Source organism: Aspergillus neoniger (genome assembly GCF_003184625.1).
Source record: "Aspergillus neoniger CBS 115656 unplaced genomic scaffold BO87scaffold_10, whole genome shotgun sequence".
Lineage (NCBI taxonomy): Eukaryota > Fungi > Ascomycota > Eurotiomycetes > Eurotiales > Aspergillaceae > Aspergillus > Aspergillus neoniger.
Genome location: NW_020291138.1, coordinates 476,620 through 503,829, shown reverse-complemented (window position 1 = coordinate 503,829; position 27,210 = coordinate 476,620). Strand labels below are relative to the sequence as shown.

General features: G+C 49.6%; 10 protein-coding genes across 10 annotated transcripts; 6 read left to right on the top strand and 4 right to left on the bottom strand.

The window, feature by feature from the left end:
- The first annotated feature begins 35 nt into the window (after window positions 1-35).
- Window positions 36-2,283, top strand: dbp9 (ATP-dependent DNA/RNA helicase). Its single transcript, XM_025626641.1, has 4 exons — window positions 36-323; window positions 376-452; window positions 517-995; window positions 1,057-2,283. Exons 1-4 carry the CDS (start codon window positions 119-121, stop codon window positions 2,147-2,149), a joined length of 1,854 nt encoding a protein of 617 aa, XP_025481544.1. The 5' UTR covers window positions 36-118; the 3' UTR covers window positions 2,150-2,283.
- Window positions 2,284-2,544: 261 nt separating this feature from the next.
- Window positions 2,545-5,706, bottom strand: BO87DRAFT_395536 (uncharacterized protein; the record flags this gene model as incomplete). Its single annotated transcript, XM_025625191.1, has 3 exons — window positions 2,545-4,335; window positions 4,728-5,526; window positions 5,597-5,706. 3 exons carry the CDS (start codon window positions 5,704-5,706, stop codon window positions 2,545-2,547), a joined length of 2,700 nt encoding a protein of 899 aa, XP_025481543.1.
- Window positions 5,707-6,586: 880 nt separating this feature from the next.
- BO87DRAFT_424344 (mitochondrial 54S ribosomal protein mL60) lies at window positions 6,587-7,017 on the top strand (the record flags this gene model as incomplete). Its single annotated transcript, XM_025627223.1, has 2 exons — window positions 6,587-6,854; window positions 6,965-7,017. The coding sequence occupies 2 exons, from the start codon at window positions 6,587-6,589 to the stop codon at window positions 7,015-7,017; spliced, it is 321 nt and encodes a 106-aa protein (XP_025481542.1).
- A 509-nt stretch (window positions 7,018-7,526) lies between these two features.
- On the bottom strand, window positions 7,527-10,036 carry BO87DRAFT_304862 (uncharacterized protein; the record flags this gene model as incomplete). The annotated part of the gene is made up of 2 exons (XM_025619297.1): window positions 7,527-9,368; window positions 9,968-10,036. Coding segments are annotated over 2 exons (1,911 nt in total), but the record flags the coding sequence as incomplete, so codon positions are not given.
- A 421-nt stretch (window positions 10,037-10,457) lies between these two features.
- On the top strand, window positions 10,458-10,911 carry BO87DRAFT_16581 (uncharacterized protein). The gene has a single exon (XM_025618288.1). The coding sequence runs from the start codon at window positions 10,525-10,527 to the stop codon at window positions 10,780-10,782; it is 258 nt and encodes an 85-aa protein (XP_025481540.1). The 5' UTR covers window positions 10,458-10,524; the 3' UTR covers window positions 10,783-10,911.
- A 1,882-nt stretch (window positions 10,912-12,793) lies between these two features.
- On the top strand, window positions 12,794-13,404 carry BO87DRAFT_16564 (uncharacterized protein). The gene has a single exon (XM_025618284.1). It carries the CDS (start codon window positions 12,871-12,873, stop codon window positions 13,225-13,227), a length of 357 nt encoding a protein of 118 aa, XP_025481539.1. The 5' UTR covers window positions 12,794-12,870; the 3' UTR covers window positions 13,228-13,404.
- On the bottom strand, window positions 13,405-13,995 carry BO87DRAFT_16565 (uncharacterized protein). The gene has a single exon (XM_025618285.1). The coding sequence runs from the start codon at window positions 13,893-13,895 to the stop codon at window positions 13,581-13,583; it is 315 nt and encodes a 104-aa protein (XP_025481538.1). The 5' UTR covers window positions 13,896-13,995; the 3' UTR covers window positions 13,405-13,580.
- Window positions 13,996-14,977: 982 nt separating this feature from the next.
- Window positions 14,978-16,047, top strand: BO87DRAFT_16575 (uncharacterized protein). Its single transcript, XM_025618287.1, has 2 exons — window positions 14,978-15,798; window positions 15,854-16,047. The coding sequence occupies exons 1-2, from the start codon at window positions 15,372-15,374 to the stop codon at window positions 15,940-15,942; spliced, it is 516 nt and encodes a 171-aa protein (XP_025481537.1). The 5' UTR covers window positions 14,978-15,371; the 3' UTR covers window positions 15,943-16,047.
- A 1,212-nt stretch (window positions 16,048-17,259) lies between these two features.
- On the bottom strand, window positions 17,260-23,942 carry BO87DRAFT_414615 (gramicidin S synthetase 1; the record flags this gene model as incomplete). Its single annotated transcript, XM_025626640.1, has 7 exons — window positions 17,260-17,376; window positions 17,635-17,730; window positions 17,786-18,188; window positions 18,240-22,174; window positions 22,605-22,700; window positions 22,733-23,479; window positions 23,640-23,942. 7 exons carry the CDS (start codon window positions 23,940-23,942, stop codon window positions 17,260-17,262), a joined length of 5,697 nt encoding a protein of 1,898 aa, XP_025481536.1.
- Window positions 23,943-24,904: 962 nt separating this feature from the next.
- Window positions 24,905-26,475, top strand: fqzB (FAD-dependent monooxygenase fmqB; the record flags this gene model as incomplete). Its single annotated transcript, XM_025628817.1, has 4 exons — window positions 24,905-25,061; window positions 25,137-25,729; window positions 25,789-26,135; window positions 26,199-26,475. 4 exons carry the CDS (start codon window positions 24,905-24,907, stop codon window positions 26,473-26,475), a joined length of 1,374 nt encoding a protein of 457 aa, XP_025481535.1.
- Window positions 26,476-27,210: the final 735 nt, after the last annotated feature.

The following is a 27,210-nucleotide window of genomic DNA, read 5'->3' as shown; positions in this document are numbered from 1 at the left end:
ACCGCCCGACGGATTTTCCAGCCCGCTTGAATGAGGAAAACTTTCCAGTCGTTCACCAGCTTCCCCAGACTCCCATCCCTTAAACTAGCAGTGAAATCTGGGAATTTATATCGCCACAATGAAGCGCAAGTTGGATGCTAATGATGTTCCCTCCCCCGAAGTTGCGGAGACCAAGGAAGCCCCCGATGCGAACGAGGCCGACTTTGAAAGTCTCAACCTGGATCCGCGACTGCGCCAAGCCTTGATCAAAGAGAAGTTCACCAAGCCTACGCTCGTCCAGGCGAAGGCCATCCCACTGGCGCTCGCTGGCAAAGATATTCTTGGTGTGTATATCCCAGTGTCTATGGTGGATGATAAGCATACTAACAATACCAGCTCGTGCAAAGACCGGCTCCGGAAAGACCGCCGCATATGTCCTCCCTATCCTTCAGACCATTATTCAGAAGAAAGCTGTCAGTACTCCCCGGAATTATCGGTAGACATCAAAAAGGCAAACTAATCGTATTCTGCTGCTAGGCCGACCCCTCATTTAAAGCCACCACAGGCCTCATCCTCGTCCCCACTCGAGAGCTTGCAGAACAGGTTCAGAACGTCGTCACCACATTCGCTGCTTTCTGCGGAAAGGATGTTCGCTCTGTGAACCTCACTCAGAAGGTCTCCGAGGCCGTACAGCGCACTATGCTCTCTGATTACCCCGATATCGTCATCTCCACTCCCGCTCGTGTGATTGCCAACCTCGGAAACTCCTCTCTTTCGCTGGATAACCTCACACATTTGGTCATCGACGAAGCCGACTTGGTCCTTTCGTACGGATACGACGAAGATATTAATGCGCTTTCCAAGGCGATTCCCCGTGGCGTACAGACCTTCCTCATGAGTGCTACGCTCACCTCGGAAGTGGACACTCTGAAGGGACTGTTCTGTCGCAGCCCTGTTGTGCTGAAGTTGGAGGATAAGGAGGAGAAGGGCGCTGGTGTTAGCCAATTTGTTGTCAAGTAAGCATGCTTTGTACACGGCAAATGATCAAAGCGCTGTACTAACTACTTCGCCCACCAGATGCGCAGAGGATGAGAAATTTCTCCTGACATACGTGATCTTCAAGCTCCAGCTCATCAAGGGCAAGGTCATCATATTTGTCGGAGACATCGACCGTTGCTACCGCCTCAAGCTTTTCCTGGAACAGTTCGGCGTCAAGAGCTGTGTTCTCAACTCCGAGTTGCCAGTGAACTCTCGAATCCACGTCGTCCAGGAATTCAACAAGGGTGTTTACGACATCATTATCGCTGCAGACGATCAGGAAGTCCTAGGATCCAAGTCGAAAAAGGCCAAGAACGCCGACGCTGATGAGGGGGAGGAAGCTGCTGGTGTCATGGGATCCAGTGACGACGAAGAGGCCGAAGATGACAAGAGCAAATCGAATCGTCCCGACAAGCGCCGCAAGCTCACCGCGAAAGAAAAGGACTATGGTATCTCTCGTGGTATCGACTTCCAGAATGTGGCCTGCGTTTTGAACTTCGACCTCCCCACAACCGCCAAATCCTACACACACCGCATCGGACGAACCGGCCGTGGCGGCAAGACCGGCATGGCGCTCTCGTTCGTCGTCCCAGCAGACCAGTACGGAAAGCACAAGCCCACCTCCTTCCCCACCGCCAAACACGACGAAGCCGTCCTGGCCAAGATCGTCAAACGTCAATCCAAACATGGCCACGAAGTCAAGCCCTACCACTTTGAGATGAGCCAAGTCGACGCCTTCCGCTACCGTATGACCGACGGTCTTCGCGCCATCACACGCCTTGCCGTCCAGGAAGCCCGTGCTCGTGAGATCCGTCAGGAGCTGGTCAAGAGCGAGAAGCTGAAGCGCCACTTCGAAGACAACCCCGATGAGCTGCGCCAGCTCCGTCACGATGGCGAGCTGCGCTCTGCACGTATCCAACCCCACCTGAAACACATCCCCGAATACCTGATGCCGTCCAAGGGTCGCAAGGGCATCTCCAGCGAGGATGTCGGCTTTGTTGGGTTCCGGAAAAACAGCGACAACCGCATCCGCAAGGCCAGAGATAAGAACCGCGCCAAGGGCAAGGGCCGCAAGCCCTCGGGCGTCAGAAAGGTTGATCCGTTGAAGACGTTTAATAGGGGCCGGAAATAGGCGTTGTACTAGTGTGGGATCAGTGGTGGATGAATGAGGGATTATGTACATATTGTTCTTGGTTCCATGGGAAAAAGTTCATCATATTCGGTTTGGGATAGTGCGTGCATATAGAACTCCAATTCCAATAATCGCATGTCAAATATAAAATCATGAAATGTGCCACTTGTATTTCACTCCAAAGCTGTATTTCTCTATCACCATCTGATATAAGCTTTATTTCCTTTCAGTAGGTTATATACCAGGACCTAACATCTACATCCCACAGCATCAACATCACCTACTAAGCTTATAGGTATTATATACTAACTACTACTATGCAACCCTCACAAATACCTACCACCTTCTAATCAACTATCAATATATATGCATACCCCAATAACCTAACCACCCCATCAAGGCAAAACCCCCACCCACTCCTTCCCAAACAACTTCTTCAACCCATCCTCCTCAATCCCCTCCAACCCAAAAGAAAACTGCACCCACTTGCCCTTCCCCTCCCTCCTCAACCTCAAAACCCACTGCTGCACTTCCTTCGCAGCCTGCACCGTCTCCCGGAACCGCTCTAGCTCCTTTCCCCTCCGATACTTGATCCGCTCGACCTCCACATCCCACGGTAAATCCGACGCTGGCTCCACATCTCCTCCACCACCACCGCCTCCTACACGGCTCGCAAGAGCGGGATGCGGCGGTGGCGCATGCGCTGAGAAAGCCAGGGAGCGGGTAGGCGACGACAAAGACGAGGAAGAGGAGCCGCTCAGGCTGATGCTATTCTCGGGGAGGAGTTCGGCGTCGTCGATATGGGGCAGCCAGCCTGGTCCGAGACGAATGTATTCAATGTCTCGCCAGGAGGTGTTCCATTCGGGACCGGAGATGGCGTACGCGGATGAGATTGATGATTCGCCGTCTTGCCATTTTAGGGCTGGGATCCAGTCGCCGCAGCCTTCGAGGTCGAGCCATTTCAGGCAGTAGGTTACGCGGGATAGGCGCCGGAGGAGACCTGCTGCTTCGGCCCAGTTGTTTTCGCTGGCGGAGTAGGTGTCGGTGCCGCCGTAGGAGAAGGTTAGGGAGCGGTGGTTGGGGTGGCGGATTCGGGCGTTGATTGCGTTGGGCGTGACGGTGGGTATGGGCCAGTGGGCGAGGGAGAGGTGGGTGATGGTGGAGAGGCGGGAGAGGAGGCTTATGAGGGAGTTCCAGTTGACGGTGCCGGGTTTGGGGTGTGCGAGGGAGAGGTAGCGGAGGTTGGAGAAGCGGAGAGTTGGGGATGGTGTATGGGGAATAGTGGTGGGATTGCTTGCTGTTGGGGTGATGATGTTGCCCTCTTCTTCGACTTCGTCGTATTCCTCTTCCCAGGAGGAGGGGACGAATTCTTTGGGCTTGCGCTGCACGGTATTTGGCTTCTCGGTGATGAGGAGCTCGCTGGAGAGCTGCTTCAAGCTTAGCCATCGACCGATGGCGCTGCTTAGGTCTAGACGGGTGACTTCAGACTCGCTTTCTTGGTGTATATCGGGGTCATCGGTAGCGCGGGATTTCTCGAATAGAGGTCGCAGACCGCGCATAACCCCGCCCAGCGGTCGATCCTTGGCATATACAGCGATGTAGCTGAGGAGGCGCACTTTGAGGTGATTCGGTAGAGCTCCCAGGAACGGTCCGTCATACTCGATATGCCATTCCCAATATGTGGCCATCGACCTGAGCACCGTTTCGACAAGACTGCCCTTGAGAGGGAAGTTCGTGCCTGGTAGACGCTCTAACCGGTAGATGACTCTTTCTTTCTCCGCAGCAGAAATATCAACATCGTCTTCCTCCGCATCATCCCGGCTGCCCAGGAGCCAGCTCTCTGGTGGTGGTGGCCCTGCAGTTCGTCGCAAGCGTAGCGAGCCAACAACCCCGACACGGTGCGCCCCCGGGCGGGGGCGGGGAGGCGGTGTTTCCGGTAGCTCAAGAAGGTTCCGTAAAGAGGGATGTACAGATCGAGGCGCGACAAATCTAAAGGGGCTTTCAGGCCCATTGGAGACCTGCGTCCGGCGGAGGTGGTGAATCAGGTCGTTGACGGAGGGTTGCTCCGCGGAAGAGGACGAAGCGTGGGATGAACGAAGACGATCATGGTGGTCGTGTCGCGGGCCGGAGGAAGCGAGGGTATGGTGAGCAGTGCTGGCTGGTTTCGCAAAGGCGGTCTTCTTGTGCTTTTTGGGCATAGGGATGGGAGGAGAGTAGTAGACTCAAGGGGGAGGTTTCAATGTGGCAGAAGTGGGATGAGGCCGATCGGCGGAGCTCCTCCCCATCTTATCGTTCGCCGCAGCTGTTTTCGCCCCTTCGGTTTAGTAAGGCTGAGCCACGATTTAACCAACTAGTGTGTTAGTTCACTAGATGGTTTGCTATGAGTGAGAATGAGTCATTGGTCAATTGCTAACTTGCCGTAAAGCCAGGCTGAGTCTTCTTTGGTCGATAGGCTGCGGTAGAGAAGACAAGGGATAGCGTGTGATGTTGCTTGTGCCCATATTTTATTTCTATGCAAGGTTCTATTGTACAGTTGTTTTTTGCTTCGCAGTAATGCACATCGTCAAATATCGCGGACCCATGAATCATCGTCCATCTTACCCTCGCGCTTAGGGCCCTCTTGCATCCATGTCTCCACTAGACCTTCCTTCGGGTCTTCGTCTGACAATCCTCTCGTCCGACGGACATCAAGGACGAGATCCCGGACCTTCTTAGTGACCTCCTTTCGCAGCTCAACTGCTTCAGGGTCATATAAGAGCTGGTCGTTTAGCACTCCAAACGGCAAATCGCGAGTCTCGGGGGCTACGCGTTCAGCCTTGGCCCTGATGTTCTGCCAACGTCGTCGGTATTCTCCGAAAACCGCCTCCCTATCCACTTTCTGTCCAAAAGTGATGCTGACCTCCTTTCCGACACGAGGCAGAAACCGGGGGAATTCGCGGCTTTCGTGCATAACCTGGTCGAAGCCCTCGAGCCAGATCGGCACCACATCCGGGCATTCGCTAGCCTCGAGGATCAGTCGTGCCACACCCCATTTGAAATAGCGCATAGTCTTATTCGGCGCTTGGTGGATCTTTCCCTCCGGGAATATATGGAACCAGGAATACGAGTTGCAGGCGTAGGAGGACGGCGATAAGTGGGAGTCATGCCCGTCGGTAGTGTAGGCTGTAGGCAGATCGGAAAACGGATCGACGCAAACATTTTGTAGACTCCACGATTGACGTTCGGGGACAGCGAGATGAGGGTCAGCGGGAAACGGTCCCTTCGAAAGGAGTCGGATCGCCTGGGTGACGACTGGCTGAGCGAGGCCACCATATTGCGAATGGGCCGATCGATGTGTCGGCAGGACTTGGCCCATGGTGAAGAAAAGGGCTAACGGCCTATACACCAGTCCGGTCAGTCAGCAACAGATCATTTCAAAACTGAATCAGGCAAAGAGGACTGCCGTACCTAGTCTGATAACAGATATCGTGGCTTCCAAACCCCCATCGTTTATTCCAATTCGCAAGTCCGAAGTTATAGCGCATCGGTAAGAATCCCCACATGATCGGATCATCCATCCTGCTCAATTAAAGCGGCCATGGTCAGCGTTCTCTGACGTCGGAGTTGAACGGGTCGCCTCAGCTTTCGAGACGCAATGTAGGCACGTACACGCTGGTATGGTTCGAAACTAATAATCCAAAACAGTTAGCCGATATAAGAACTTTTAGGTACAGTGATCTAAGAGGGAAAAGACTAGACAGCATACCTGTGAGCAAGCCTCTCGTTCTCTGCGAGGGATCACTCCTCGAGTCGAGGAGCTCGAGAAATTGATCCAATCCATTTGCTTGTGGCCGACTGCAGAGGTACAGAAATGAGCGGCATAACGCTGCAACCCCAAAGATGGTGGTGGAGGACAATGCCCTCCAGGGAAGCGAGGGCGCATCGGCCGTTGCGCCGCCAGAGTCCGTAGAGCGCGACATTGTTCACTCAGCCCGCTCTAACCGAGATCCATCCAAGCAGTAACAGGGAGAAGGGCAAGTAATATAATACAGCGTAGCGGCAGGCAGAAAGTGAGGAGAGGAGGAGGGGGGAACAACCCCGGATCGACGGCGTGAAAGCAGGTGGCATCTTCATTGGCCTCGCAGAAATTCGGGGAAGGAAATCAATTGTTGGCCCGCGGAGGTTCGCCGTGCACGGACCTCCCCAAACCTCCTCGACGGGATTTTCGTCCGCCAACTCGGCTTTCCGCTCCTTGTGATTGATAGCTTGCCTCCCACTCCTTCGTTCCCTTCGTCCTTCTTTCGGTGACTATATTCGGTTGTCAATTGCAAAGATGATGTTCAAGCCCTCATCGCCGCTCTTCTCCGGTCTTCTTTGGTAGGTCGCAATCCCATCGGACTGCCCCTGTCACTCGCCCGGACATCCCGCATTGCTACAAGCACCCCCATCGTCATCATCATGCGCCGTGAAGCTAATATCACTCGTCAATCGAATAGGAAGATTCCGTGGCGCCTCTCCCAGCCTCAGAAGGCTCGCCAGAGGAAGCGCCTCCGTGGCGTTGACCGGGTTGTCGACACTGTCTCCGCCGCGCTGGAGCGCAATGGATACACCACCAAGTCCGTCGAGCGCTGGTACAGGGAAATGCCTCGCGAGGAGGAGATGCTGCCGAAGGACAAGTACACACTGTTCGACAAGAAGGAGAAGAAGTACCGCAAGGGCATTCACAGTACGTTACACCCTAGGCCCATCTAAGTCGAAGGGCTGCCATTCCCAGAGGGGACTCAAACGAAGGGGATTCTGTTCGAATTTCGTGTGCTAATGCTATTTCTCTTACAGAGCTACCCAAGTGGACCCGTGTCAGCCAGAGAGTGAACCCCCCGGGTTTCTAAACAGCTTATACACGCAGAGTGTGTTGGGAAGCTGGCAATCGCCTTTTACATATTTGTACCTGCATTATTCAACTGTACTATACATCACATGCTGTGTCTGCCACGATGCTCTACAAGAAGCGTCATTGAAGGCACAGAAAGGATTACCGGAGTTTTCGGCAACTGGGGAATGACACCATGACTGCATTGTTCGCCTCGCTATTTACCATGTTCTTTATTCAAGCCTAAGGCACAGGATTCAATTCGATTTCAGAGACTTGGCATTTGATGGCATCTTTCAGATTCGTAAGGATAGGCGGTCGTTGGGAACCGATGGAAGCGCCTGAAGGCAGCATAACAATACAGATAGACCATAAAGAGGCTGCATCATGTTATCTGTCCCGTACATCATCCTTTCACACAGATATATAATCGCCCTTGACACATTCGAACTGTTTGCAGAGCAACCACACAATTTCTGCCCAAAACGCGCTGTGCTGTCAGCGGACCAGACATGAGTCGTTTGCAGATCAAGAGCCTTTTGCTGTTGCCATATGAAAATACCGGCTGATTGCTCCTGCAGTTTCTTTTGCTCTTGTTCTGTTGACTCTGCCTTCATGGATGGCTTTCCGAATCAGATAGCCATGGCGGATCTTTTGCCAATCATCGAATGTCTCTTGCCAGCCTGCCCCTCCTTCATAATACACTTTTCCCTGTCGGGCTGACATGAACGGTCCTTGCGGGGGTCTGCGCAGCATCCAGCATGATGGATCAACCTTCCCATCTGGTGGATCAGCCGTCGAATCGGGGTAAAGTTTAATTGTCTTGACCATGTCACGTAGTCCAGATGCTTTTCGGTGTTTGTTAACAGCTAGCCTCCATGAGTTAATTTTAGGAGTATAAACTGCTTTGCGTGGCACTCTTGGGTACTTTGGTTTTGCGGCCCAGTCAGGCTTTGGATATGGCGAGTTGAATCTTGGATCTCCAAGTCGCCTTCTAGCATCGATAGGTATTCGCGTAGGTGGGTCAATTACCAGCCAGGTTTCTTTATTGAGCCAGTGGTTCGCAAGCAGCGCGAAATGGTAAGGTCTCCGGCCTGGGCAGAGCTGGTTGTAGAGCCATTCCAGTCTCCGGTCCAGCCCATCTATGAACTGTAGCTCCCAACTAGTCAGCTCTCTAATAGGAACTCTTCTTTCCAGAAGCCCTGTCTGCTTCTTCCTCTCCCGGGACTGCCTTGTTCTAGAGCGATGCATGCGCAATGGCTCTTTCTGTCGCGTGCAACCATCTGAATCCCTTTCTTCTTCCAAGCCTAGTCCTGTACGATGGCGGGCCTCCAGGCGACAGGGTAAGCTTGATCGACCACATGCAGGGACTGCAGAGTAGCGCACAGCTAAACCAGCAATATGATCAACACTTACCGCTGCTTCCACATTCTTGACATGATTATGGTTGTTAGGATTGTTAGGTATCAGTGTGCTGGAATTTGTTGAGAAATCCTCTTTGCGCCTTGATTGGTTCAGGATCAATAGAGATGTCTGATCGGATGAACTGGTGACAGAAAGCCCAGATCGCGGAGTCCCGGCAGGTGGTCCTAGAAGCTCTGTATATTTGGACGGTTGCAGTGCCATCCGAGCAGACAAGACTTGGTGCTTACGGAAACCTCGGAGTCTTTTTATTGTCTCTATTCCGCCTTCTGGAAAACTTGCCTTGGCGCGGTGTGGTGCATTTGAGGCGATCGAACTCTCATAATTCTGGCTGAGGCATGGAAGCGAAAGACTGCGTATATCTCCTGTGCCACGACCTGCAAATCCTAAGCGCATCCGAGTGCTGCAAGATGTATGGCGCGACTGGCTTTGAAGTATGTCTATGTTGCTTGCATATTTGAGAGGTTCTCGCTCAAACCTGCACTCTCTTGTGCATTCGCTTCGATACTGGCGAGTTTGTCTTGCCTTTCCTCGCGTTGACGCTCGCTGATAGCCACGCTGAAAGAACAATTGGCTATACGAGCTCGTAACATTGCTTCCTCCAAGCGCATAGTAGATTGTTCGACTTGTTATGGATCCAGGTGTGTGACTTCTCGAAAGCGCCCCGGTCATAGCTTTGAGAGAAGCATATCCACTGCAGAAGTCCGACGTAGTAGTGTTCCTGTGGCGAGGAGGGGGCCCTGGGTTCCAGATAGTATCAGCAGCAATGTAGCTATAGCTTTTAAACCAGGTCGGTAGCCATCGCAGGTTTCTCCTTTCTTCGCAAAACCTATTCTGCATTTTCTGCCCAGGATCCCACCAAAGCCAGTGATAGTCATCCCTTGGCGATCTCCAGACTGCGCAATCATGGAGCTTTTGCAGAATTCTCCGTGCTAGCGCTTTGTTCTCCTTATGTCGTTTTGCTGAGACCCAACCATACCAAATCCTGCTATAGCGTGTTGTAGTTTTGTTTCCTTGTTTGAGCACTTTACCCTGGGTGAGGAAACGACAGAACTTCGCAATTTTCCAGAAGAAAACCGAAACAATAAAGAATAACACTGTGCCTGCGAAAAGCTGAAGCAACGCTTTGAGACCAACGTATTTCGTGGCTTGTATGACAGATGCATGAGCGTTTTCATATGATCGAGTGAAGGGTTGGGATTGATATAGATGCATCAAGACGGGTGCCATCTGATTGAAGCCTCATTGAATAACAAGCAAGGGATAGTCATCCTGGTAACAATATAAGATATGCGCCGTCCAGGTCATGTACTGGGAGTAACAGTCGCTTCAGTGGAGAGTGGTCTTGCGGTTTGTGGGAGGCGCAAGAAAAGGGAAGGAATGGCTGGTGCTGCATAATCATGACACTGGCCCGAAATTGTTGCATCCCTCGGCCTCACACACGTTTGCACGCCTTGCTTTTAACCTTGCCTCCCTTTTGATTTGATTGCCCAACTTGTCTTGAGAATCAGTATCATTATCTTCCCCAGATCTGGGTAGATTGTCACGATGAAACTGTCCATGTGAACAAGACGAAAGATATAGCAAGACTTTGTTCGCTTTTCCTCCGGAATGCTGCATGTTCTACCACAAAGCTACTCCCGCGCCATAGTATTCAAACAACCAAATGAAGCCGTTGATAGGTAGTACTCTACCCGCTCAGAGACACTGGGCTTCTTACGAATGCTTTTTCGAGTTATCCTGTGCTACATTGATCGAAATATTCCGTCTGTTTGGTTCGAACTTGAGCACTTGTCTTCCTAGGGAGTGGTCCCTTGTAACATGATTCTAGGGATACCAAAGAATAGCTTCCTCTTCCCTCAGAACCATCGAATTGCAAGGCTAATCCTGGGAGGAAAGGTCTTTCATCTGGTTTATCGCGCTAAGAAAACGCTGCCGATCTCAAGGCTACAAATCACAGCGATTATCTCAGAGATTCGACACATTTCTCGCATATGTTCGCAATGATAGCTACAGCATATCACAAGTATGCAGTCGGTGAGACTGAATCCCATAGATTATGGCTGGTCCATGTTAACATTGCCCAAAACACAAAGACAAGGATATGCCTTGTCCTGGTGGCCGTCTTCACTATTCTTGGCAGAGGCATTGTAGAAGCAATAGTCTCTTATCTGGAACCAGGCTGTCGGGTTTTTCTATAGTTCTCGCGAGGATTTTATTCTTTTTCAGAGGGCCTGGATTTAAAAATAGGTGTCAGCTCAGCTGTGTTTGCACTGCATTGATGATCGACACATGGTGTCAATCTAGACAAGATATGTCGCAGGCTTGTCCAAGGTTACAGAGCCAGAGAACTTGGATATAGTGGGCACGCCATAGCTTTGAGGACTTTGTCTCGCTATGGTTTGGACCTAGCTCTCACAGACACATTCGATTACTTCCCTTATCGTTATTTTGGAGTTTCCGTTCTGCTCCTGCTGAATGAGGGATGTTCAGATCAGGTGACCGTAGATGGTCGGTTTCCCGCCTCACTCTCTCGCCTCATTTTTCCCTTCAATCTCATCAACCCCAAGGCTCAGAGCCTGAGAATCGATCCCCAATTCATTTCACACTTAATTTAATTGAATGGCACATGTGGCTATAGGTACTCATATTTTCTTTTTCATGCCTTTCTTTCTTCTAGTAATGAATCGTTTGATGCTAGGATCATCACTGTCTCAGATCAATCCATTAGTGAAGAAAAATTAATGAAAGCTGCAATGGTCGAGATCCCCTGATGGTCCTCACATCGCCAGCACAACCGAGCACTCCAGCCCGTATTTCAATCCACTAAGGGGACTACCTCTCAGCTGCTTCAATAATTGAACGCAACGAGGCTTTCCCCCCTTTTTTGCATTGCCCCCTGGATATTACTTTATTCATTAGCCTGCTAACAAGCTCGGCGAAAACAGGGAAATTCTACTGAAGTTTGTTTTGGTCTTTAGGTTACACGGCCCATAGCCTATACTTAAACCCCGGTTCTGGGTCGAAGGCACGGTTACCAAGTACCGGGATAGCTACTACACTTCTACACGCCCGCGGCGAAAAATACCCCCGGCTGCTTGTGGGGTTAGCACATCTAGGGCTGACGTCCAGTACCTCTTTTGGTCAAAGGCGCTCAGTGGCTGATTAGGATCATTACTAGTGAAGGTCGTCTGCTAAGGCCATCGTCGACCGGCTTGCCGGAAGGCTTCCAGACACAATTGGGCCCTTGTGAATCCCAGCCCTGTACTTTTGGCCGCTTAAGATCGCCGTCTAGCCCTTCCTGGGTCTAAAACAGGAATACACAGGACATGCCCCATGTGGCGGTAACAACGGAAAACAGCCCCTGCCCTATTGAATTTCCTGGTACATGTGATATCTGATACATATGGGACATATAACTCGCGATATCTGTGACACCATCAGCCAACATCCATGTGATTGTTCAACGAAGCAATCCCAAGCTGAACATGAGCAAGGGTAAAAGGATGGCCAAGAAAGAAAAGAAAATAAAGAATAAAGACCCAGTTGTGTGTTCACCGATGCTATCTTACCGGGACACTACATCCCTAAAGCCACTGATCTCTTTGTAATCGGCAACAGGCTCCAACCGGGGCGGGATGGAAATACTACCGCAGAGATTGCCACCTCTGATTAATGAGCTTGCTGCAATTATATACACTCATAATATTGAGTTGCCCCCTTCCGACATCCTGTGCCTCAATTGTTGCGGGATTTGTTGCGGGGCCTGAGCCTCGTATAGATTAAGATCTACCAAACGATGATCGACCGCATACTACGTTCATGGAGGGTTACATGCACGGTGATGGCCCACCAATTATTTTTTCTGATGTCTGAAAGGATAGGAAAAGCAAAGGAATAGTAACATGATTCGCTAAGCCGTGTGTATCATATCGTCGGCATTTGGAACATATACTCTAAAGACAGCATCACACCATACCGGCATCGCACATTCACAGATGAGCAAGGTTGTCTCCCTTGGACAGAGGCAAAAAGGGGCAGGTAAACTGGTAATGCCTCGCTGCATCCATGACTTGCCTCTTCTCAGTTCACTGATCATGGATGTCACACGGTGAGCGAATCCAGGGACTCGAGTCATGTCAGTAAGCAGAGAACGTACCGTGGGGCACCCCACGGCGAAGGGTAAGCGGTAGACGCTAGTGGAATAGACGAGGATTTAGGGGGTGGAGTGATGATGAACGATGTCTTTCAGCATTGACGAAAGACAAGTCAGCTTCAAGCATGGGTGATCCTGGAACTGGACCACTTTGCAAATGCGATCCGGATTACGGAATCAGAAACAAACACATCACCTGCAGTAAATGCGGTGTAAGAGCTCCCTTTGCAGGATGTTCCAAGTTGTGCCCGACGACACAATTCGGGACTATTTGCTGAACTATGACAGTTCCGGATGACCACTAGCCACACCCGCCGCAACGTAAGGAAGGCCGTGGTTTCACTACACCGCCACAGATGGGCCGTTGATCATCGTGTCAGCCACAAGTGGCTACTAGTGAACCATAGCGCAGTCGTCCAATCATCATGCAGCATGTCTCGTCCCACGCATCCCGAGGCATGGAACCTACAGGAGGAAGTAGCGCCGATCGATCTTGCATTGCATTGCAGAAACACTCAACGATTGGTGTCTGAAAAAGCAATCATCCCCGATGACCACCATCTTGATCTTGTCGATGATGAAATGAGATTCGATGATCTCAATACCAGCGGGAGTCACGGCTTCGCGTGTGACCGGAACTCCGTCTATTGATCGGGTTAAATTTCAGGAACGTAAACATGACATACTGCACACTTATCTCACTGCATGACAAACCCGTATTCCGCGAAGTGCGAGGGATCAGCACGATAAGTGCAATGCAGAAACTACATGTCACCATTTCAGACATGGAGCCCTGATGGTGAAGACCCCAGGGTCTAGATCTTGCACGCACACCGTTGTACTGGGTATCATGCAGTGGACCCACCGTTCATCCGGCCGAAACCCCCAACTACAGAAAGAGGATCTACATGTTGTGTGGTCTCAGAGGCAGTGGGACCAAGAGGCATCTGCAGTATCATCCCGGCATAATTCGGGTCTATCTCACAGATATCTTGAGGAGAATGTCATTTGCTAGCCGAGCAGACCGGTGTCAGGAGTGCCATCAGAGATCCATGCAAGGCAACAGCATTCAGACAGAGTTTACTAGGACGGAGTCTAAGGTTATCTCCTCTATTACTGAACAGCCTCTCATGCATCTCGGGATTACACAGGGAACACACCAGCCACAATGAGGCAGGAGGGATATGTGGCTGGTGTGTTGATCTAGACCCAAAGGGGTATGTTGTGTGGCGAAGTAGCCCCTGGGGCTTGACGCCCAGTCGCCCCTCCTTTTCTGCAGTGCGACAGGACCTTGTCCGTTCCCGTCCTTGTCGGATCATCTCTGTTTACCTTGCTCGGGCTTTGGAGTCTGGAATGTCAAATTAGTGTATACTCCATCACCAGTCCAGACCCTAGTTAGACGGATCCTCTCTCCTGGGTCTGAACCTGGGCTCTGACCGCTGGACCGGGTAGACGAGCGACAGGGACGCTTCAGACTCCCAGGGCCAATATAGCTGTGAAAGTCCCGGGGATCCGCCACATGAGACAGTCTCCCAAGTCACGGTCTGACAAAAGTACAGATGGGAGCAGGATGGATAGGTATTGCACGAGTGAGCACCCGTCCGGGAGCTGTCGAAAACGTGGTTCCGGCACGGTCCAGGTAGTAAGCAGGAGTCACCAAAGCTCGGATTTTGCGCAACAGATTTGAGTTTCCGGGCTTGGTATCTGGCGCTTGGGTAACTGGGAAGGGATCCTAGCACCCGTATCTCTAGATCCCTAGCTCGATCTCGCAATTTCCCCGGGAGGTCAATGCAAGGAGACTAATGAGGAATGATCCTTCCTCACCCAGGCTCTAGCTTTCTCTCCACGGGACCATTTCCGCCTCCCCAAACCATATGCAGTCGTCCTATGGAGCGAAATGGTTCGCGGGCGGAGCAAGCCATGGAAGTACAATATCAGCCAGAAAAAGTAATGAAATACATGGAAAAACAAACCTGCCACGAACCATAGTTCTTGATCGTCATACATCCGATAGTCACTAGTTGATCCAACTGGGTCCAGTGATGTTAAGCTTCAGAATCAGATCCCCTGGCATGGATTCGCACTTTGACATCGCAGTGCGCTCTGCTTTCCAACCTTTGGGACCAGAAGTTCAACTCTGGGACTGTCCAAGGTTCTCTCCTTTCTACCCGCGCTAACGGGACCCAAATTGACGCGTACCAAAGACCACGAACTGTAGTTGATCTGGGTACTAGTGGGGAAGGGGGGGGAAAGAAAACGTCAAGTCACAGACAAATAAATCGTCTCAAGCGGATATCGTCTATGCAAGCGCCCTGTTGCAGGATCGTGCAGGTTTAGCAGTACCCAACGTCCGGTAACATTCAATATCCCGCAGCCTAGGGGCATACGGGACCTCTGGTGCAGATCCCGGTTACTGGAACCCCCAGTATCTATTGATCTTAGTTCCTTCGTGGTGGCAAAAGACCATTGCCGTCTTGAGTACTTTCCTGGTTCAATTCGAGACTCCTATATCGCACCCTAGCGATCCGTTGCTACTATATACGAGAGGACGCATATATGAAGGCCCTGGAAGAAGCCTTTCTTCGATGTCTCCGCTCACTCAACAAGCTCAAGCCTACAGTCTCAATTCGAAATCTCAGGTTTTCTGCTTTAAATAGACCCTTGTCGCATCACTTTCTCTTTCTTCCCTCGCGATCAATCTCTTCTTGACCTCTGGAAATCAGTCTCAGAGCCCTAGCTGAGTACTACTTGTCGAAATTGCCATCGAGTCGATACACACCCGCGCATCAATCATCATGGTTCAAGGAAACGGAAGGAACGATGGCGGAAGCTCCAGCCGTGAATATGGCATGAACTTTGAGGTTGCGCCTCCTACAACAGTTCCCCTTGGCGTACCAGTGACTCTACCAGTAATTGTGGGGGTCCGACCTGTGGGTAACCCACGAGGAGTGCAACAATTGGTTGCGCATGCCTCGCTGAGGAATGAAGCAGGCACTGCTCCAGCTTCAGGACTCACAGGCGTGCTTACATCTAGCGTGCGCAGTCGCAATGGCAACGGCACCAGCGGATACGCTCGATTTGGGCCTCTCAAATTCACACAGCCTGGTCGGTATCGGATGCGGGTTATGCTAGGAGCGGCCTCTTTCAACGGCGTCACCACGAAAGAATATGTTGAATCGGGTATTATTCAAGTACAGGCCGGCGCTGCTACACCACGTCCGAGTAAGACCCATCGTTACTATTGGTGAGAAATATCTCACAGCTAACCCACTTTCAGCACCCACTCAGGTCTCAAAGCTACAGACCCTAATCCCGGAAAACATCGACATCACTGCGGCTGACATTGCGACATGGCAATCAGCATAGAAGCCTTGGAGCACAGCCATATTTCGTACCCTCCTTTACTTGTATTAATTGTCGGTTTTACTCGGTGTTTGTGAAGATCGCGTCAGGATCAGCCAGGAGTTTCGGCCTGTGTCTCAGCTTTCTCGCTCACTCATGTGAATTTCCTTTGTTCGAGGCGGGCCAAACACGAAGTGCAGAGTGTTGGCCACCACATGATTTACGATCTAGTTTTAATTTTTTTTTCTTTTTTTTAATTTACCGCTTAGTATGTGATACACAAGCTCAGATTTAGCGAATGCAACTTTAATTGGATTTTCCCATCCCGGCACTAAACCGTCACATCTGCCAATCGTGGGCCACGCGACACCGATCCAAATCCCTGCAACAAATAGCCAAACTGCAGAACCCACTATGGATAAACCTTTATGACAATCAGGCATCAAGACCCTTAGAAATTGATAGAACAGTTCCACCAATAGCACATTTCCCAGAACGAGCCATGAAACCTGTTTCATCTCTCACCATAACCATCACCTTCTTCAGCACCACAACCACCCCATCCTAACAACAAACCCATTTCTATGTAGATCCAGAAATCAATCAAATCAATCATCAATCACTAAAATCCACAAACAGTTAGCACCCGCTTTCCCAACCCCTCGTAAAAGAAAGAAGAAAAAAATTCGAAGAAAAAAGAAAATATCAATCCCACACCATCCCAGCATCGATCCCTATAAAACCCTCAACTAACTCCTATACTACCAACTGAATATAATATCTAAGCGGGTCCTCACTGGGCATCAACCCTCACTCCCACTCACGCGGGAAATCTCCCCGAGGTAAGGACGAAATTAGCCCGATGAACAGCAGTTAAATCTCCATGTAACTAATTCAAGGCTACTACTCCCATAGAGGAAATGATGATGCTTCGCTTGGGCATTTTGAGTATAGTAGCAAGGATTTTTAGTCGACTGAATGGATCCATCCATAAGTTAGTGAGTGATTGATGATCAAATCGGGATTTGAATCTTCGGTGTTTGGGTGTTGTGGAGCTTGGAGCTTGCTGCTGCTGTTGTGATCGATCGTGAGTAATATCAAGATATGGATATTATAGCAGTAGTAGTGTAGCTAGAAGAAATATGATTTTATCATCTGGCTGAAGGATTCTCCCACTTACGTAGGGCTCAGGGACCGGGGGGGGGTGATTATTGGCTGTTTGGGATATCGATTCAGCTTCGGTTGGAAGATTGAAATATCTTGGCTTGGAATGCTTGGTAGGTGGTGGCGGGGGTATCTGTGGGATTAATTGGCTGGATTGTTAATTAATTGGTATTGTGTCTACTTTGTGGTGGTTGTACAGCTTGGGTGAGAATTGCGATGTTGGCGATGGTTCATAGATAGGGGGTGGCGATCTGGGAATCGGGTTGCCTGGAGAAGGGTGATACTTGCCATCAGCTGTACCACAGGCGTAGTTTTTACCAATAATCGTGAATTGATTGTACTCTATCTTACTAACTAGAAGGATAGCTTGCGCGAAAGTTGTTTTTGGGTGTAGAATGAGATTTGATTATGTAGAAGAGTTCGTCCTTTTCTTAATAACAATGCTCGGCTACCGGCTGAGCTAATGGTACTGTGCGGCGTCGAACGGTTGGATATATTCAGATGAGGGTTTTCCAAAATTTTCATCAACCATTTCCGAAGCGACTCAGTTACTTCCATGCCTTGCTTTTCGTTCATCAGATGTGACCAGTTCATGAGTTGAGCTTCAGTCTTGTCGGGTTGGGCGGTAACAACAACAAGAATATCATTCTAAGACAGCCACGTCAGCATCGTCTGCTAAAGGTTCGTTGCGGCATGCACATACATGTGTCTCTTCATGCGTCTCTATCGGTCGAAAGGAAAGCCCTCCCGTATCATTGGACAGTGCGCTCTCCACTGACAGACATGTATTGAACAGTGGTTGAACCTGGTTTCCTGGTAGCAAAAAACCCTCAAGGTCCACAAGTGAGCAAAATTGATGCGATTTGTCCTCGAGAGTGCTTTTCTGGCTCCACTCTAGTGTCTCTAAGAAAGAAAGCTCTGCGTCCAGAAGAATTCGACATGGAAGAACATTGAAGATCGAGCCGACCATTTCTTGAACTCCATCAATCGGTGCATCGCGTCCAGAGATCGTCGTTCCAAAACAGACATCGCTCGATTGACAGTATTCTTGCAATACCAGTGCCCATGATAGTTGGAGAACGTTTGTTATCGTCACTTCGTACTTGCTGCAGAAGCGTTGCAGAGTATTGGTGTCAACGAGTGGGTTAACTACGTACTGGAGCTGAGAAGTAGTGCAGTTATCTCGGCAAAGGCAATCTGTGGATTTTGACGGGAAATGGCATTGCGATATCCCGCTGAGCCTCTGTCGCCAATAATCGAGATGTTGACTATTTCTTCTCCAACTATCCAGATATGTCACCCATGAGCGGTATGACGGTGCTGGGGCGGGAAAAGGTAATCCACGATATGCCATAGATAGCTCACGGAGAAGGATCAGCACCGAGCTTGCATCAAGAAACGCGTGGCTGCCTTCAAGTTTGCACAGAACCTGACCGGCATCAGACTGGTAGATCGTGAGCCTGTAGGGTGTAACTTGGCTCTGCTGAACGTCTAGGTGTGATTCGCGTAGAGCGGTACTGAGATCATTGGAACTCAGTTGCCGCAAGACCTTAGCTTCAGTGGGGCAATTCCCCAGTACAACATGGTGTTCTGAACCTAAATCTTCCATCAAGATTGTTCGCAGCGCAGCATGGCGCTCAGAAACTGAATTCCAAGCGAAAAGCAAGCGTTCAATGTCAATCGATACATCGTTAACAGTAACTTCCCAGATCGTGTAAGATAGATGAAATGAGGAGCTCATCTTCCGAAGCAGTCCCATGTGAGGATCAGTGCAAGGGTACACGTCCTCTACCTTGGCAGATCTCGGTACCTTATCCAACTGTTTCATATTGGCTTCAAATGCTGCAATGTCCTGATATCTATCAGGAAGCAACGATATATCCTGAATGGCTGCAGAATTGTTTTCCGACGACGGAGACGCTCTTAAGGCAATACGGTGTATTGTCTTGGCGTCAAAAATATCGTGAGCAGTGATATATATATTCTCGTCACGGCACTGCGCAACGACTTGCATTGCTAAAATTGAATCACCGCCTAGGGTGAAGAAGCTATCGTGGAGACCAACATCATCTATGTCGATATGCAAGATAACACCCATTATGCGGCGTAACCTTGACTGTATGTCGGTCGTGGACTTCGCCGTGATAACATTGGCTTCCTGAGGACACATGTATGATTGCAAGATTTCCAACGGCAGTTTCGATGCCTCCTTTTTCAAATCAGCTTTGCTGGGAAGTCCAACGGACTCATGGGATACAGGTACTGGAAGGCAAATAATGGGCGCTATTGCATCTGAAAGAGTGGTTTGAAGCTGTGTCATAGCCTTATGCAAGCGGGCCCTAGTATCAATGTCCGGGAACTTGAAGACACATGAATGGTTAACACACGAGCCGTCTTTACACCCGACAAACAAGACTAGCTTTGGTGTATTCGTATCGATGGGAGTAATCCATTCTGTTTTTAGCGGGGTTTCTTGTCCCAGAAGCGTTTGAGCCGCTCGTTCTACTTCATTCAGTACCTGGCGTTTTTCGTTCACTTCAGGGCCGATGTATTCGGTGGTCTTTCGCAGTAAATCACCCACAGTATCTGATGACAAAATAAGAATCAAGTTCAAAAGGTCGCTCATCTGATGCAGGTATCCTTTAACTTTTTCAGGAGGGATCACTTCAGGATCAAACACGCCCCTCAATTTCATAGTGTTCTCTGCGTATTCGCATATGATAGTAAGAACTTGGGTCGCAAAGTTAGTATCAGTCTGTTGTTCTAATGCGTCTATTTCCATCAGTTTCAATAGGCTATGAGAACGTTTGCTGGGCAAAGGTGGCCTTGCTGGCTGGACAACAAGCAAACTCTGGAACTGGTTAGCACTGACGGCTTCAGAACTGCATTGTCGCATCCGATGAACCCCAAAATGCTCGTAGGGCATTATATTTAAGGCATGCTTCTGTAAATCATTCAATGCGTCATATATCTTCTCGTCGCTATGTAGAAGGACGCGAAGGGGGAACGTGGTGATGGTAGGCCCGACAATACTAGCAGTCTCGAAGCTGTTGCGGCCCGTGACGGTCACCCCATACACGACATCCAATGATCCTGTATGACAGGCCACTACGAGGGCCCATGCAAGGCGACATGCAGTCGACAGAGTAATTTGATTTTCGTTGCACCTTTGAAGACAAACGCTATGGACACACCTCGCGACGTTTCGGGGAATATGGCCCGGGGCCACCTTGGCTGGAAAAGGAACTGCTGCCAAATCGTCGAACTCACCTGTCCAAAATGATTTTGCGGCAATATCATCCAAGTCTAAAAGATGTTTAATGAAAGGGACAAATGGAGACGTCACAATCTGCGTCCCGTTGTATGCAGTTTCCACGGCATCTATGATATGACTGTAAGACCACGAATCAAAGAGCGCATGATGCAGATTCAGCTTCAGTCTAGAACCAGGCTCATGCACAGTATAACAATAAAAGAGTGGTGTTCCTGGGGACATGGTATTTTCTTCATTTTGGCAGGTTGTCGCATCATTCCATGCTATGTCTTCCCGGACGACAACTTGAAGCCCGCGGGAGAGTCGAAGAGATTCAGAAATCAGGACTATTCTTGTCCTCAAAATTGGATAAGCTTGAATGACCGTGCGTAACGCATTGTTTAACTTTCGCCAGTCGATACTTGGCGGAAGACTGAGATCGAAATTTGCTCGAAAAGCTCCAGGCTTGCTTGCTGTCCAAGCCATAAGACGCTCCTGGAGGGGCGTACAAGGATAGATGTCTTCAATGTCTTCCGGAATGACGCCACATTTGCTTGCAGCAAGACCGCGAAGATATTCCCCTTCGCCATCCATAAATGAGAATGGAATTATTTGCTGACAGGATACGGGCTCCATCGGGCTTGTCTTGATGCTTTGAGCTAACGCGGCGACGGTGGGGTTTTCGAAAATAGATGCAACGGTGATGTTGATACTGTGCCTAAGACGTGCTTCATTAACCAAAGCAATGGCGAGAGCTGAATCCCCACCAAGATGAAAGAAGTTCGCGCTGACTCCGACTTGGTCTTGAGGTAGTCCCAACACACTCGAGAACACTTGGGCAATACAGGCATGGAGAATATCAGATGATTCGACAGGGCTTTCACTGGGAAGCATCATACTCCGGAATGATTGTAGATTTCTGCCAGCTAAGCGGGACAAAGTGTTGCGCAGCAACTTTCGATCGACCTTCCCAGAGGGCATCAATGGTAACCTTAGGATTGGAACAAAGACATCTGGAATCATATATCTAGGAAGTACCTCACGAAGGGTGGACTGTATGTTTCGTGCCCTCTCCCAAAATTGTGTATCGGGTTTCATGAGTAGATCCTTATTACCCGATGCTTTGTTCGAATCCGGGGCGATCGGTCCAATGAACAGTACCAAAATGGGATCACGGTCCCCTTTTGTGACAACTTCAGCAATGGGCGTGATGTTAGACCATATCTCCTGAGCTAGATGCTCGATCTCCCCAAGCTCGACTCGTTGGCCGCGAATCTTGACTTGCGTATCCTTTCTTCCCATGTAAACAATGCTGCCATCGGAGTTTTGCCGTGCCAAATCGCCAGTTTTGTAGTAGATTCCGGGCCTCTTTGACCATGGAACGTCAGAAATGAATGATTGTGCTGTTTGCTCTGGTTGGTCCAAATATCCCCCACCAACTATTGGGCCACCGATGACGAGCTCTCCCACTGCTCCAATGGGTACAAGTTTCGAATGGTTTTCGGGCTCAACAATCCAGGATGATCCCGCAGCACTGTACCCAATGTTACGAGGATCACTAACCCGGCTGAGCCCTGATTGAATTGTGGAGACTATGGTACATTCTGCCGGGCCATACGCCTGGGTCAGGTGTAGTTGGCCTGCCCATCGGGAAATATCTGACGGACGCATCGTTTCCCCTCCGACGACGAGGGTCTTAACTTCAGGTATAGCGCTGAAATCAAGGAGTCGTGCCACGGAAGGCACCAACTCTATCCAGTTTACCCGAAGATCTAGGATTGCTTGCTGAAGGTTGTCTACTCGTTGAGATTCCGAAGGAATATGTCGGCGCACTAACCGCTAGACCAAAAACGATATATCGCGTCTAGTCAGACTAGCGACGGAGAGATTACTGTCCCAACACGGCCCCCTCGAACCGGAGCTATCATAGCTCCACGTTCTGGTTAGGCACCTCCTCGAACTGGATAGACTGCATGGGAAAAGCAAGCCAGGTTAACCACGCCTGGTCTCGAACCCGAAGTCTCCAGATCTGGTTAAGGCATCACGTGCTGGTAAGAACTGACCGGGCTCATAACCTCTTGAGGAGCGCTCTACGGAAGCAGCAACGAAAGCAATAACGAAACGAACGAAACGAACGAACGGAAGCAAAAGAGTGAGTTGAATTCAGCTATCTAGGAGAGCAAAACAAAGCAACGCGAAGAGGTGCTTTGTGGGCGGTCCGAGCGCAGCACGTGACTAGCCTACATGAATGCCTCGACAGAATACACACAGAGTCCCCTAACATCAGGGGAGTCAACGTTTCATGGATGCTGACATCGAATGCATATGATGCAAATTGCAAGACGCTGGAGGAGCAGCTAAGGCTCTGCAGAGGACTGCTAAGAGCCATGTTAGTACAAAGTTTCCATGGCTGATGATAATGCCCTTGGGGACCCCAGTAGAACCTGAGGTGTATGCGATGTAAGCCGGCTGGTTGGGATCAGATGCCGACGAATGTTTCTCCTGGGTTTGAGATGAAAGGATGCCGGGGCTAGTGACGGGAACGGTGATGGTTTTATGGTTCAGGTTTGGTATCGAAAGTTCCTGCTTGGAGGAACACAGGATAACCGGGACCTTTACCTCATGACAAATGGCTTGCACCCGAGCTTGGGGAAATGATGGGTCAATGGCGACAAAAGCAGCAGCAGCTTTGAGCACACCCAGCATTGCCACCACTGTCCACTTTGACTTCTCAAAAAGTAATGGAATTATCACTCCAGGCAGCACATTTCTGGCATATAAAATATCACGAACCTCCGACGATAATATATCCAACTCCCCATAGGAGAATGACCCATCCCAGGCACAAACGGCTTCAGCTTCGGGCCGCCTGAGACACTGTCGCTCAATGCAATGATGAATCTTGTCACCCAGTGGTCCTGTCGGCGCCGCTCTGTTCCATCTATCGAGCTGGCGTCGATGCAAGTCACTGATCAGGTCTATGGACTTTAGCTGAAGTGTAGACTGCAGGCTTTTCAACGTGTAAATCAAAGCTGAGTTCAACAATTCTGCGTGATCTTGATCCAGAAATGATTCTTGACTGTATATGCATATTCGGAAGCGGGACTTCGAATAGTCTATCCCGATAGTAAGATCGACATGTTTCTGGCACAGTTGTTAATGCCTATACACTCTAGACCATCGGCTGCACGGTGCGAACCTTTACTTGAGCCAATCTTTCGATGGCCTTGAGTCCAATACTCTCAAGGAGGAACGTGTTGAAGCAACATTCAGAGCACAGCTCTCCATTTTCCCGATCACGTACTTTATATAGGGAGATAGCCTGCGGAATATGCGCCACTTCGTTTACCGATGCCCTCCATTCCTCCAAGGTGCCGCTATCCGAGATTGCTCCGAATAGTACCGTAGAGGTGTTGACATACTTGGAAAGGAGCATAGACCAAGCAGTTTTCAAGTCTTGAAATGGCGATTGGTTTCTTTGGCAATCTTGGTATTCAGAGACGGAAAGCGTTGTTCCAGTCGATTTCAAGTTAGTGCTAAGATTGTGTAGAAAAAACGAGTCATGCTGGGATCCACGTGATCCGGTCTCGTTGTTCTTGTCAGTCATGTTCGGACTTTGACCGTACATACGAAGCAAATCGCTCTGATAACATATCGAGTACTCAAGTTTCTCAATGCTCTTTATTTTTTTTTACAAGGTTCATTTATATGGCGACTGAATCCTAAAATGCTGCACGATGCTTACAAAAGAGGCTCTATGAATCAACATCTAGACTGTGTTTCCTGGTTCTGCAAAGCATCATGACCCTCGAATGCATTGGCAAAATACCAAATGCCAGAAGATCTTCTGCAGCTGGTCATATTAAATGATGATTTGTCCAAAAACAATCGAGGCTACTCTGAGTGTTACACGAACAAGCCTAAATTGATGTCACAACATCTTGATCTACATCAACCCCGAATGCCATCCAGCCAACCCAGTTTGTTTCTTCTATGACGGAGGTCCCACTTAGTCTACACAGCCGCATATAGGAGGTCTTAAGGGATGAGTGAGAGAAGCCACTGCCAGAAATCTCGCAGGCAGTTCCAATCTCAGGTGACTTTAAACTTTGTTATGTGGACACACCGACAAGTCAACGTAATATCTTGTTCATCTGACACAAATAAGCCAAAAAGGTACATATGCCTGGCTAGGGCATTCTGGTCATGTCTCCGATGTTGTTACGGCCATCCCTTAATGGAGCCGACTCAATATGAGACACATACTTCGCCAGATGCAGATACGAACGCGTGCGTGCATCCTACATAGATCATCGGAATGATTGATTGGCTAATTACTATCAGTAGACTTCTAGGATTCCCCCCATGCCCTCCTCGCGAAAAGAATATCGATAGGCGAAACGAAACATCGTGACCTCCCTGGTACTAATGGTGGAATTTGACATATATTACGGAGAGCATCACACACTACTGTTCTACCCCAGGACTGAGTCTTCTACAATCCATCGAGACGGTTTGTCCTTTCGACTGCTGGCTAGTTTTCAGCCTACTTTAAACCTGTCCCAAAACATGACTTTTACGCCTGGGGTTGGCCCGGATGGGACTGCACCGCCTAACTCCTCCGGAATTCATGTTATTATTGTTGGCCTCGGTGTGGCCGGTTTAACAGCGGCTATTGAGTGTTATCGAAAGGGCCACAGGGTTACCCCTTTTCGAAAGATCCCCGGTAGTGAAAGGTGTTGGTAAGTCTGAAGCTATACAAGTACTAGCTAAAGCCTGCAACTCATCAAGCTTGAAATAGAGGGTGACGGCATCACCATTGGGGCGAACGGCTCACGCGTCACTGCCAAATGGGGTGATGGGGCTGTACACGAGCGAATGTTACCTTTCCGGTTCCTTATCGAGAAGATCAAGGTCATCGAGTATACAGGCTATGACTTGGGTGAGTTTGAGCTACGTGGGTATAACCGAGGTGACGGATATACCCTCAATCGAGGCACGTTTGTTACGGTCATGTATGAGCATGCGCGCGAACTTGGGATAGACATCCGTCTAAACTCTCCTGTGACTGACTACTGGGAGACGGACTACGAAGGAGGTGTTGTGGTCCACGGGGAGCGCTTTGCAGCAGACTGTGTCCTCTGTGCAGAAGGTGTGCACAGTAAGGGTAGGGAGAAAATTACTGGAGAACAGCTTGTTTCATGGGAGACTGGCTGGTCCGCATTCCGAGGCTGCTTGAGTACGGATGCGGTAGCGGCTGATCCTGCAACCCGATGGGCCCTTGATAACGCTGAGAAATATGATCAGACAGTTGGCTGGGTATCAGACGATATTCACTTCGCACTGTGGAGAGGGAGAAAGGGAAAGGAGCTATTCTGGTACTGTACCCATGAGGTAGGTATTTTCTTTTATCCCAGGCCATATAGGTACGGATCTATACTCAACACGCTTAGAACGAGTACGCTGCGGAAAAGGGATGGGATGGTAGTACAGACGTGGTTGAGAACGTCCTTGACACCATCAAGGATTGGCCTGTGCGCCCGCAGCTGGAGCCACTCATTCGGAAAGGGAAGGGAGGTTGGTATGTCGATCAGAAGTTGGTGACAAGGGAGCCAATGCAGACACGGCTGTCTCCTCGTCGAAGGATGATGGTTATCGGAGATGCCTCTCATGCCGCTCTTCCCTCTAGTGGCCAAGGGGCTAGTCAGGCAATTGAAGATGGTGCCGTTCTAGCGATTGCACTGGAGCTAAGTGGAAAACAAGATGTTCCTTTGGCTCTGTCTGTCGGGATGGCGATCAGGTATGCTCGCCCCTCAAGAGCCACAAATTTATCCCTTGCAGTGACGGCTTACCTTTTCTATAGACACGCACGAGCATCTGTGATCCAACGTGGGGCGCCACTAGTTTTGAAATCCATGATGAAGACTACCTGCAGAGATTTGCGGAAGGATCTAAGTGGCGTTACTCCTCCACATCCAAGTTGGATCTTCGACCATGATTGTCAAGAGTATACTTATCGCGAGTTTGCAAAGGCTGCCAACTCCATACTCACTGGCCAACCCTATCAGCCCACCAATGTTCCAGCAGATGGGGTGTATCGGCTAGAGTATAATAGTCGGACGGTGAATGGTCAGCCATGATGACTTCTTCAAGCGAACAACAGGCGCTTGGTTTCTTCTCTAGTCAAGATACTGCCCATAGTATTGTGCTGTGTAACACAGGAAGCGTCCGAGTCAGCAAAGGGGTATTCAAGTTTGACTTCGGCACATTTATTTGTTGGGGTTCTCCACCGCAATCCTGCAGGTGAGTATGTTGGTTTCCGATTGGATTGAACCTTGATTATCTATGCCGAGTCAGTCTGATGCAATGCCAAATTCGATCTAAGTGCTTAATCTGGAATGTCCACGCCCCTAATATCTATGCAGCATGGATACCAGTGCATATCCTAGGTCCTTTAACCCTTTCCATTAGATGCAGATCATGCAGTAGTTCAAAAAAGGTTATACTCCTAAGATAATCTTGGTTCTATCATTATTTTAGCCTTTACCCCTCAGTATCATGCTAGTAAAATTCTTCACGACACTGTCTCCTTCACACCTTGCATTTGGACACTGTCGATCTACAATTTTTCGAAAACTGTGTATAGCATCATGCGGGAGTCCGTCTAGGTAGTTGATGTGTCTGTGTAACTACCCTGACCAATGAACTTTATATTACGGAATTGAAACCGAAAGTCCTAGAAATGCATCTTATCCAAAATCCTATTTTCTTGAAGAGCGAGCATATAAAGGAAGTAGTCAAGTAATCGCCTGCTTGTCCTTGAACTGCCTCCTTTCAATGGAATAGCAAAAATCAGGACATACACACATGCTCCT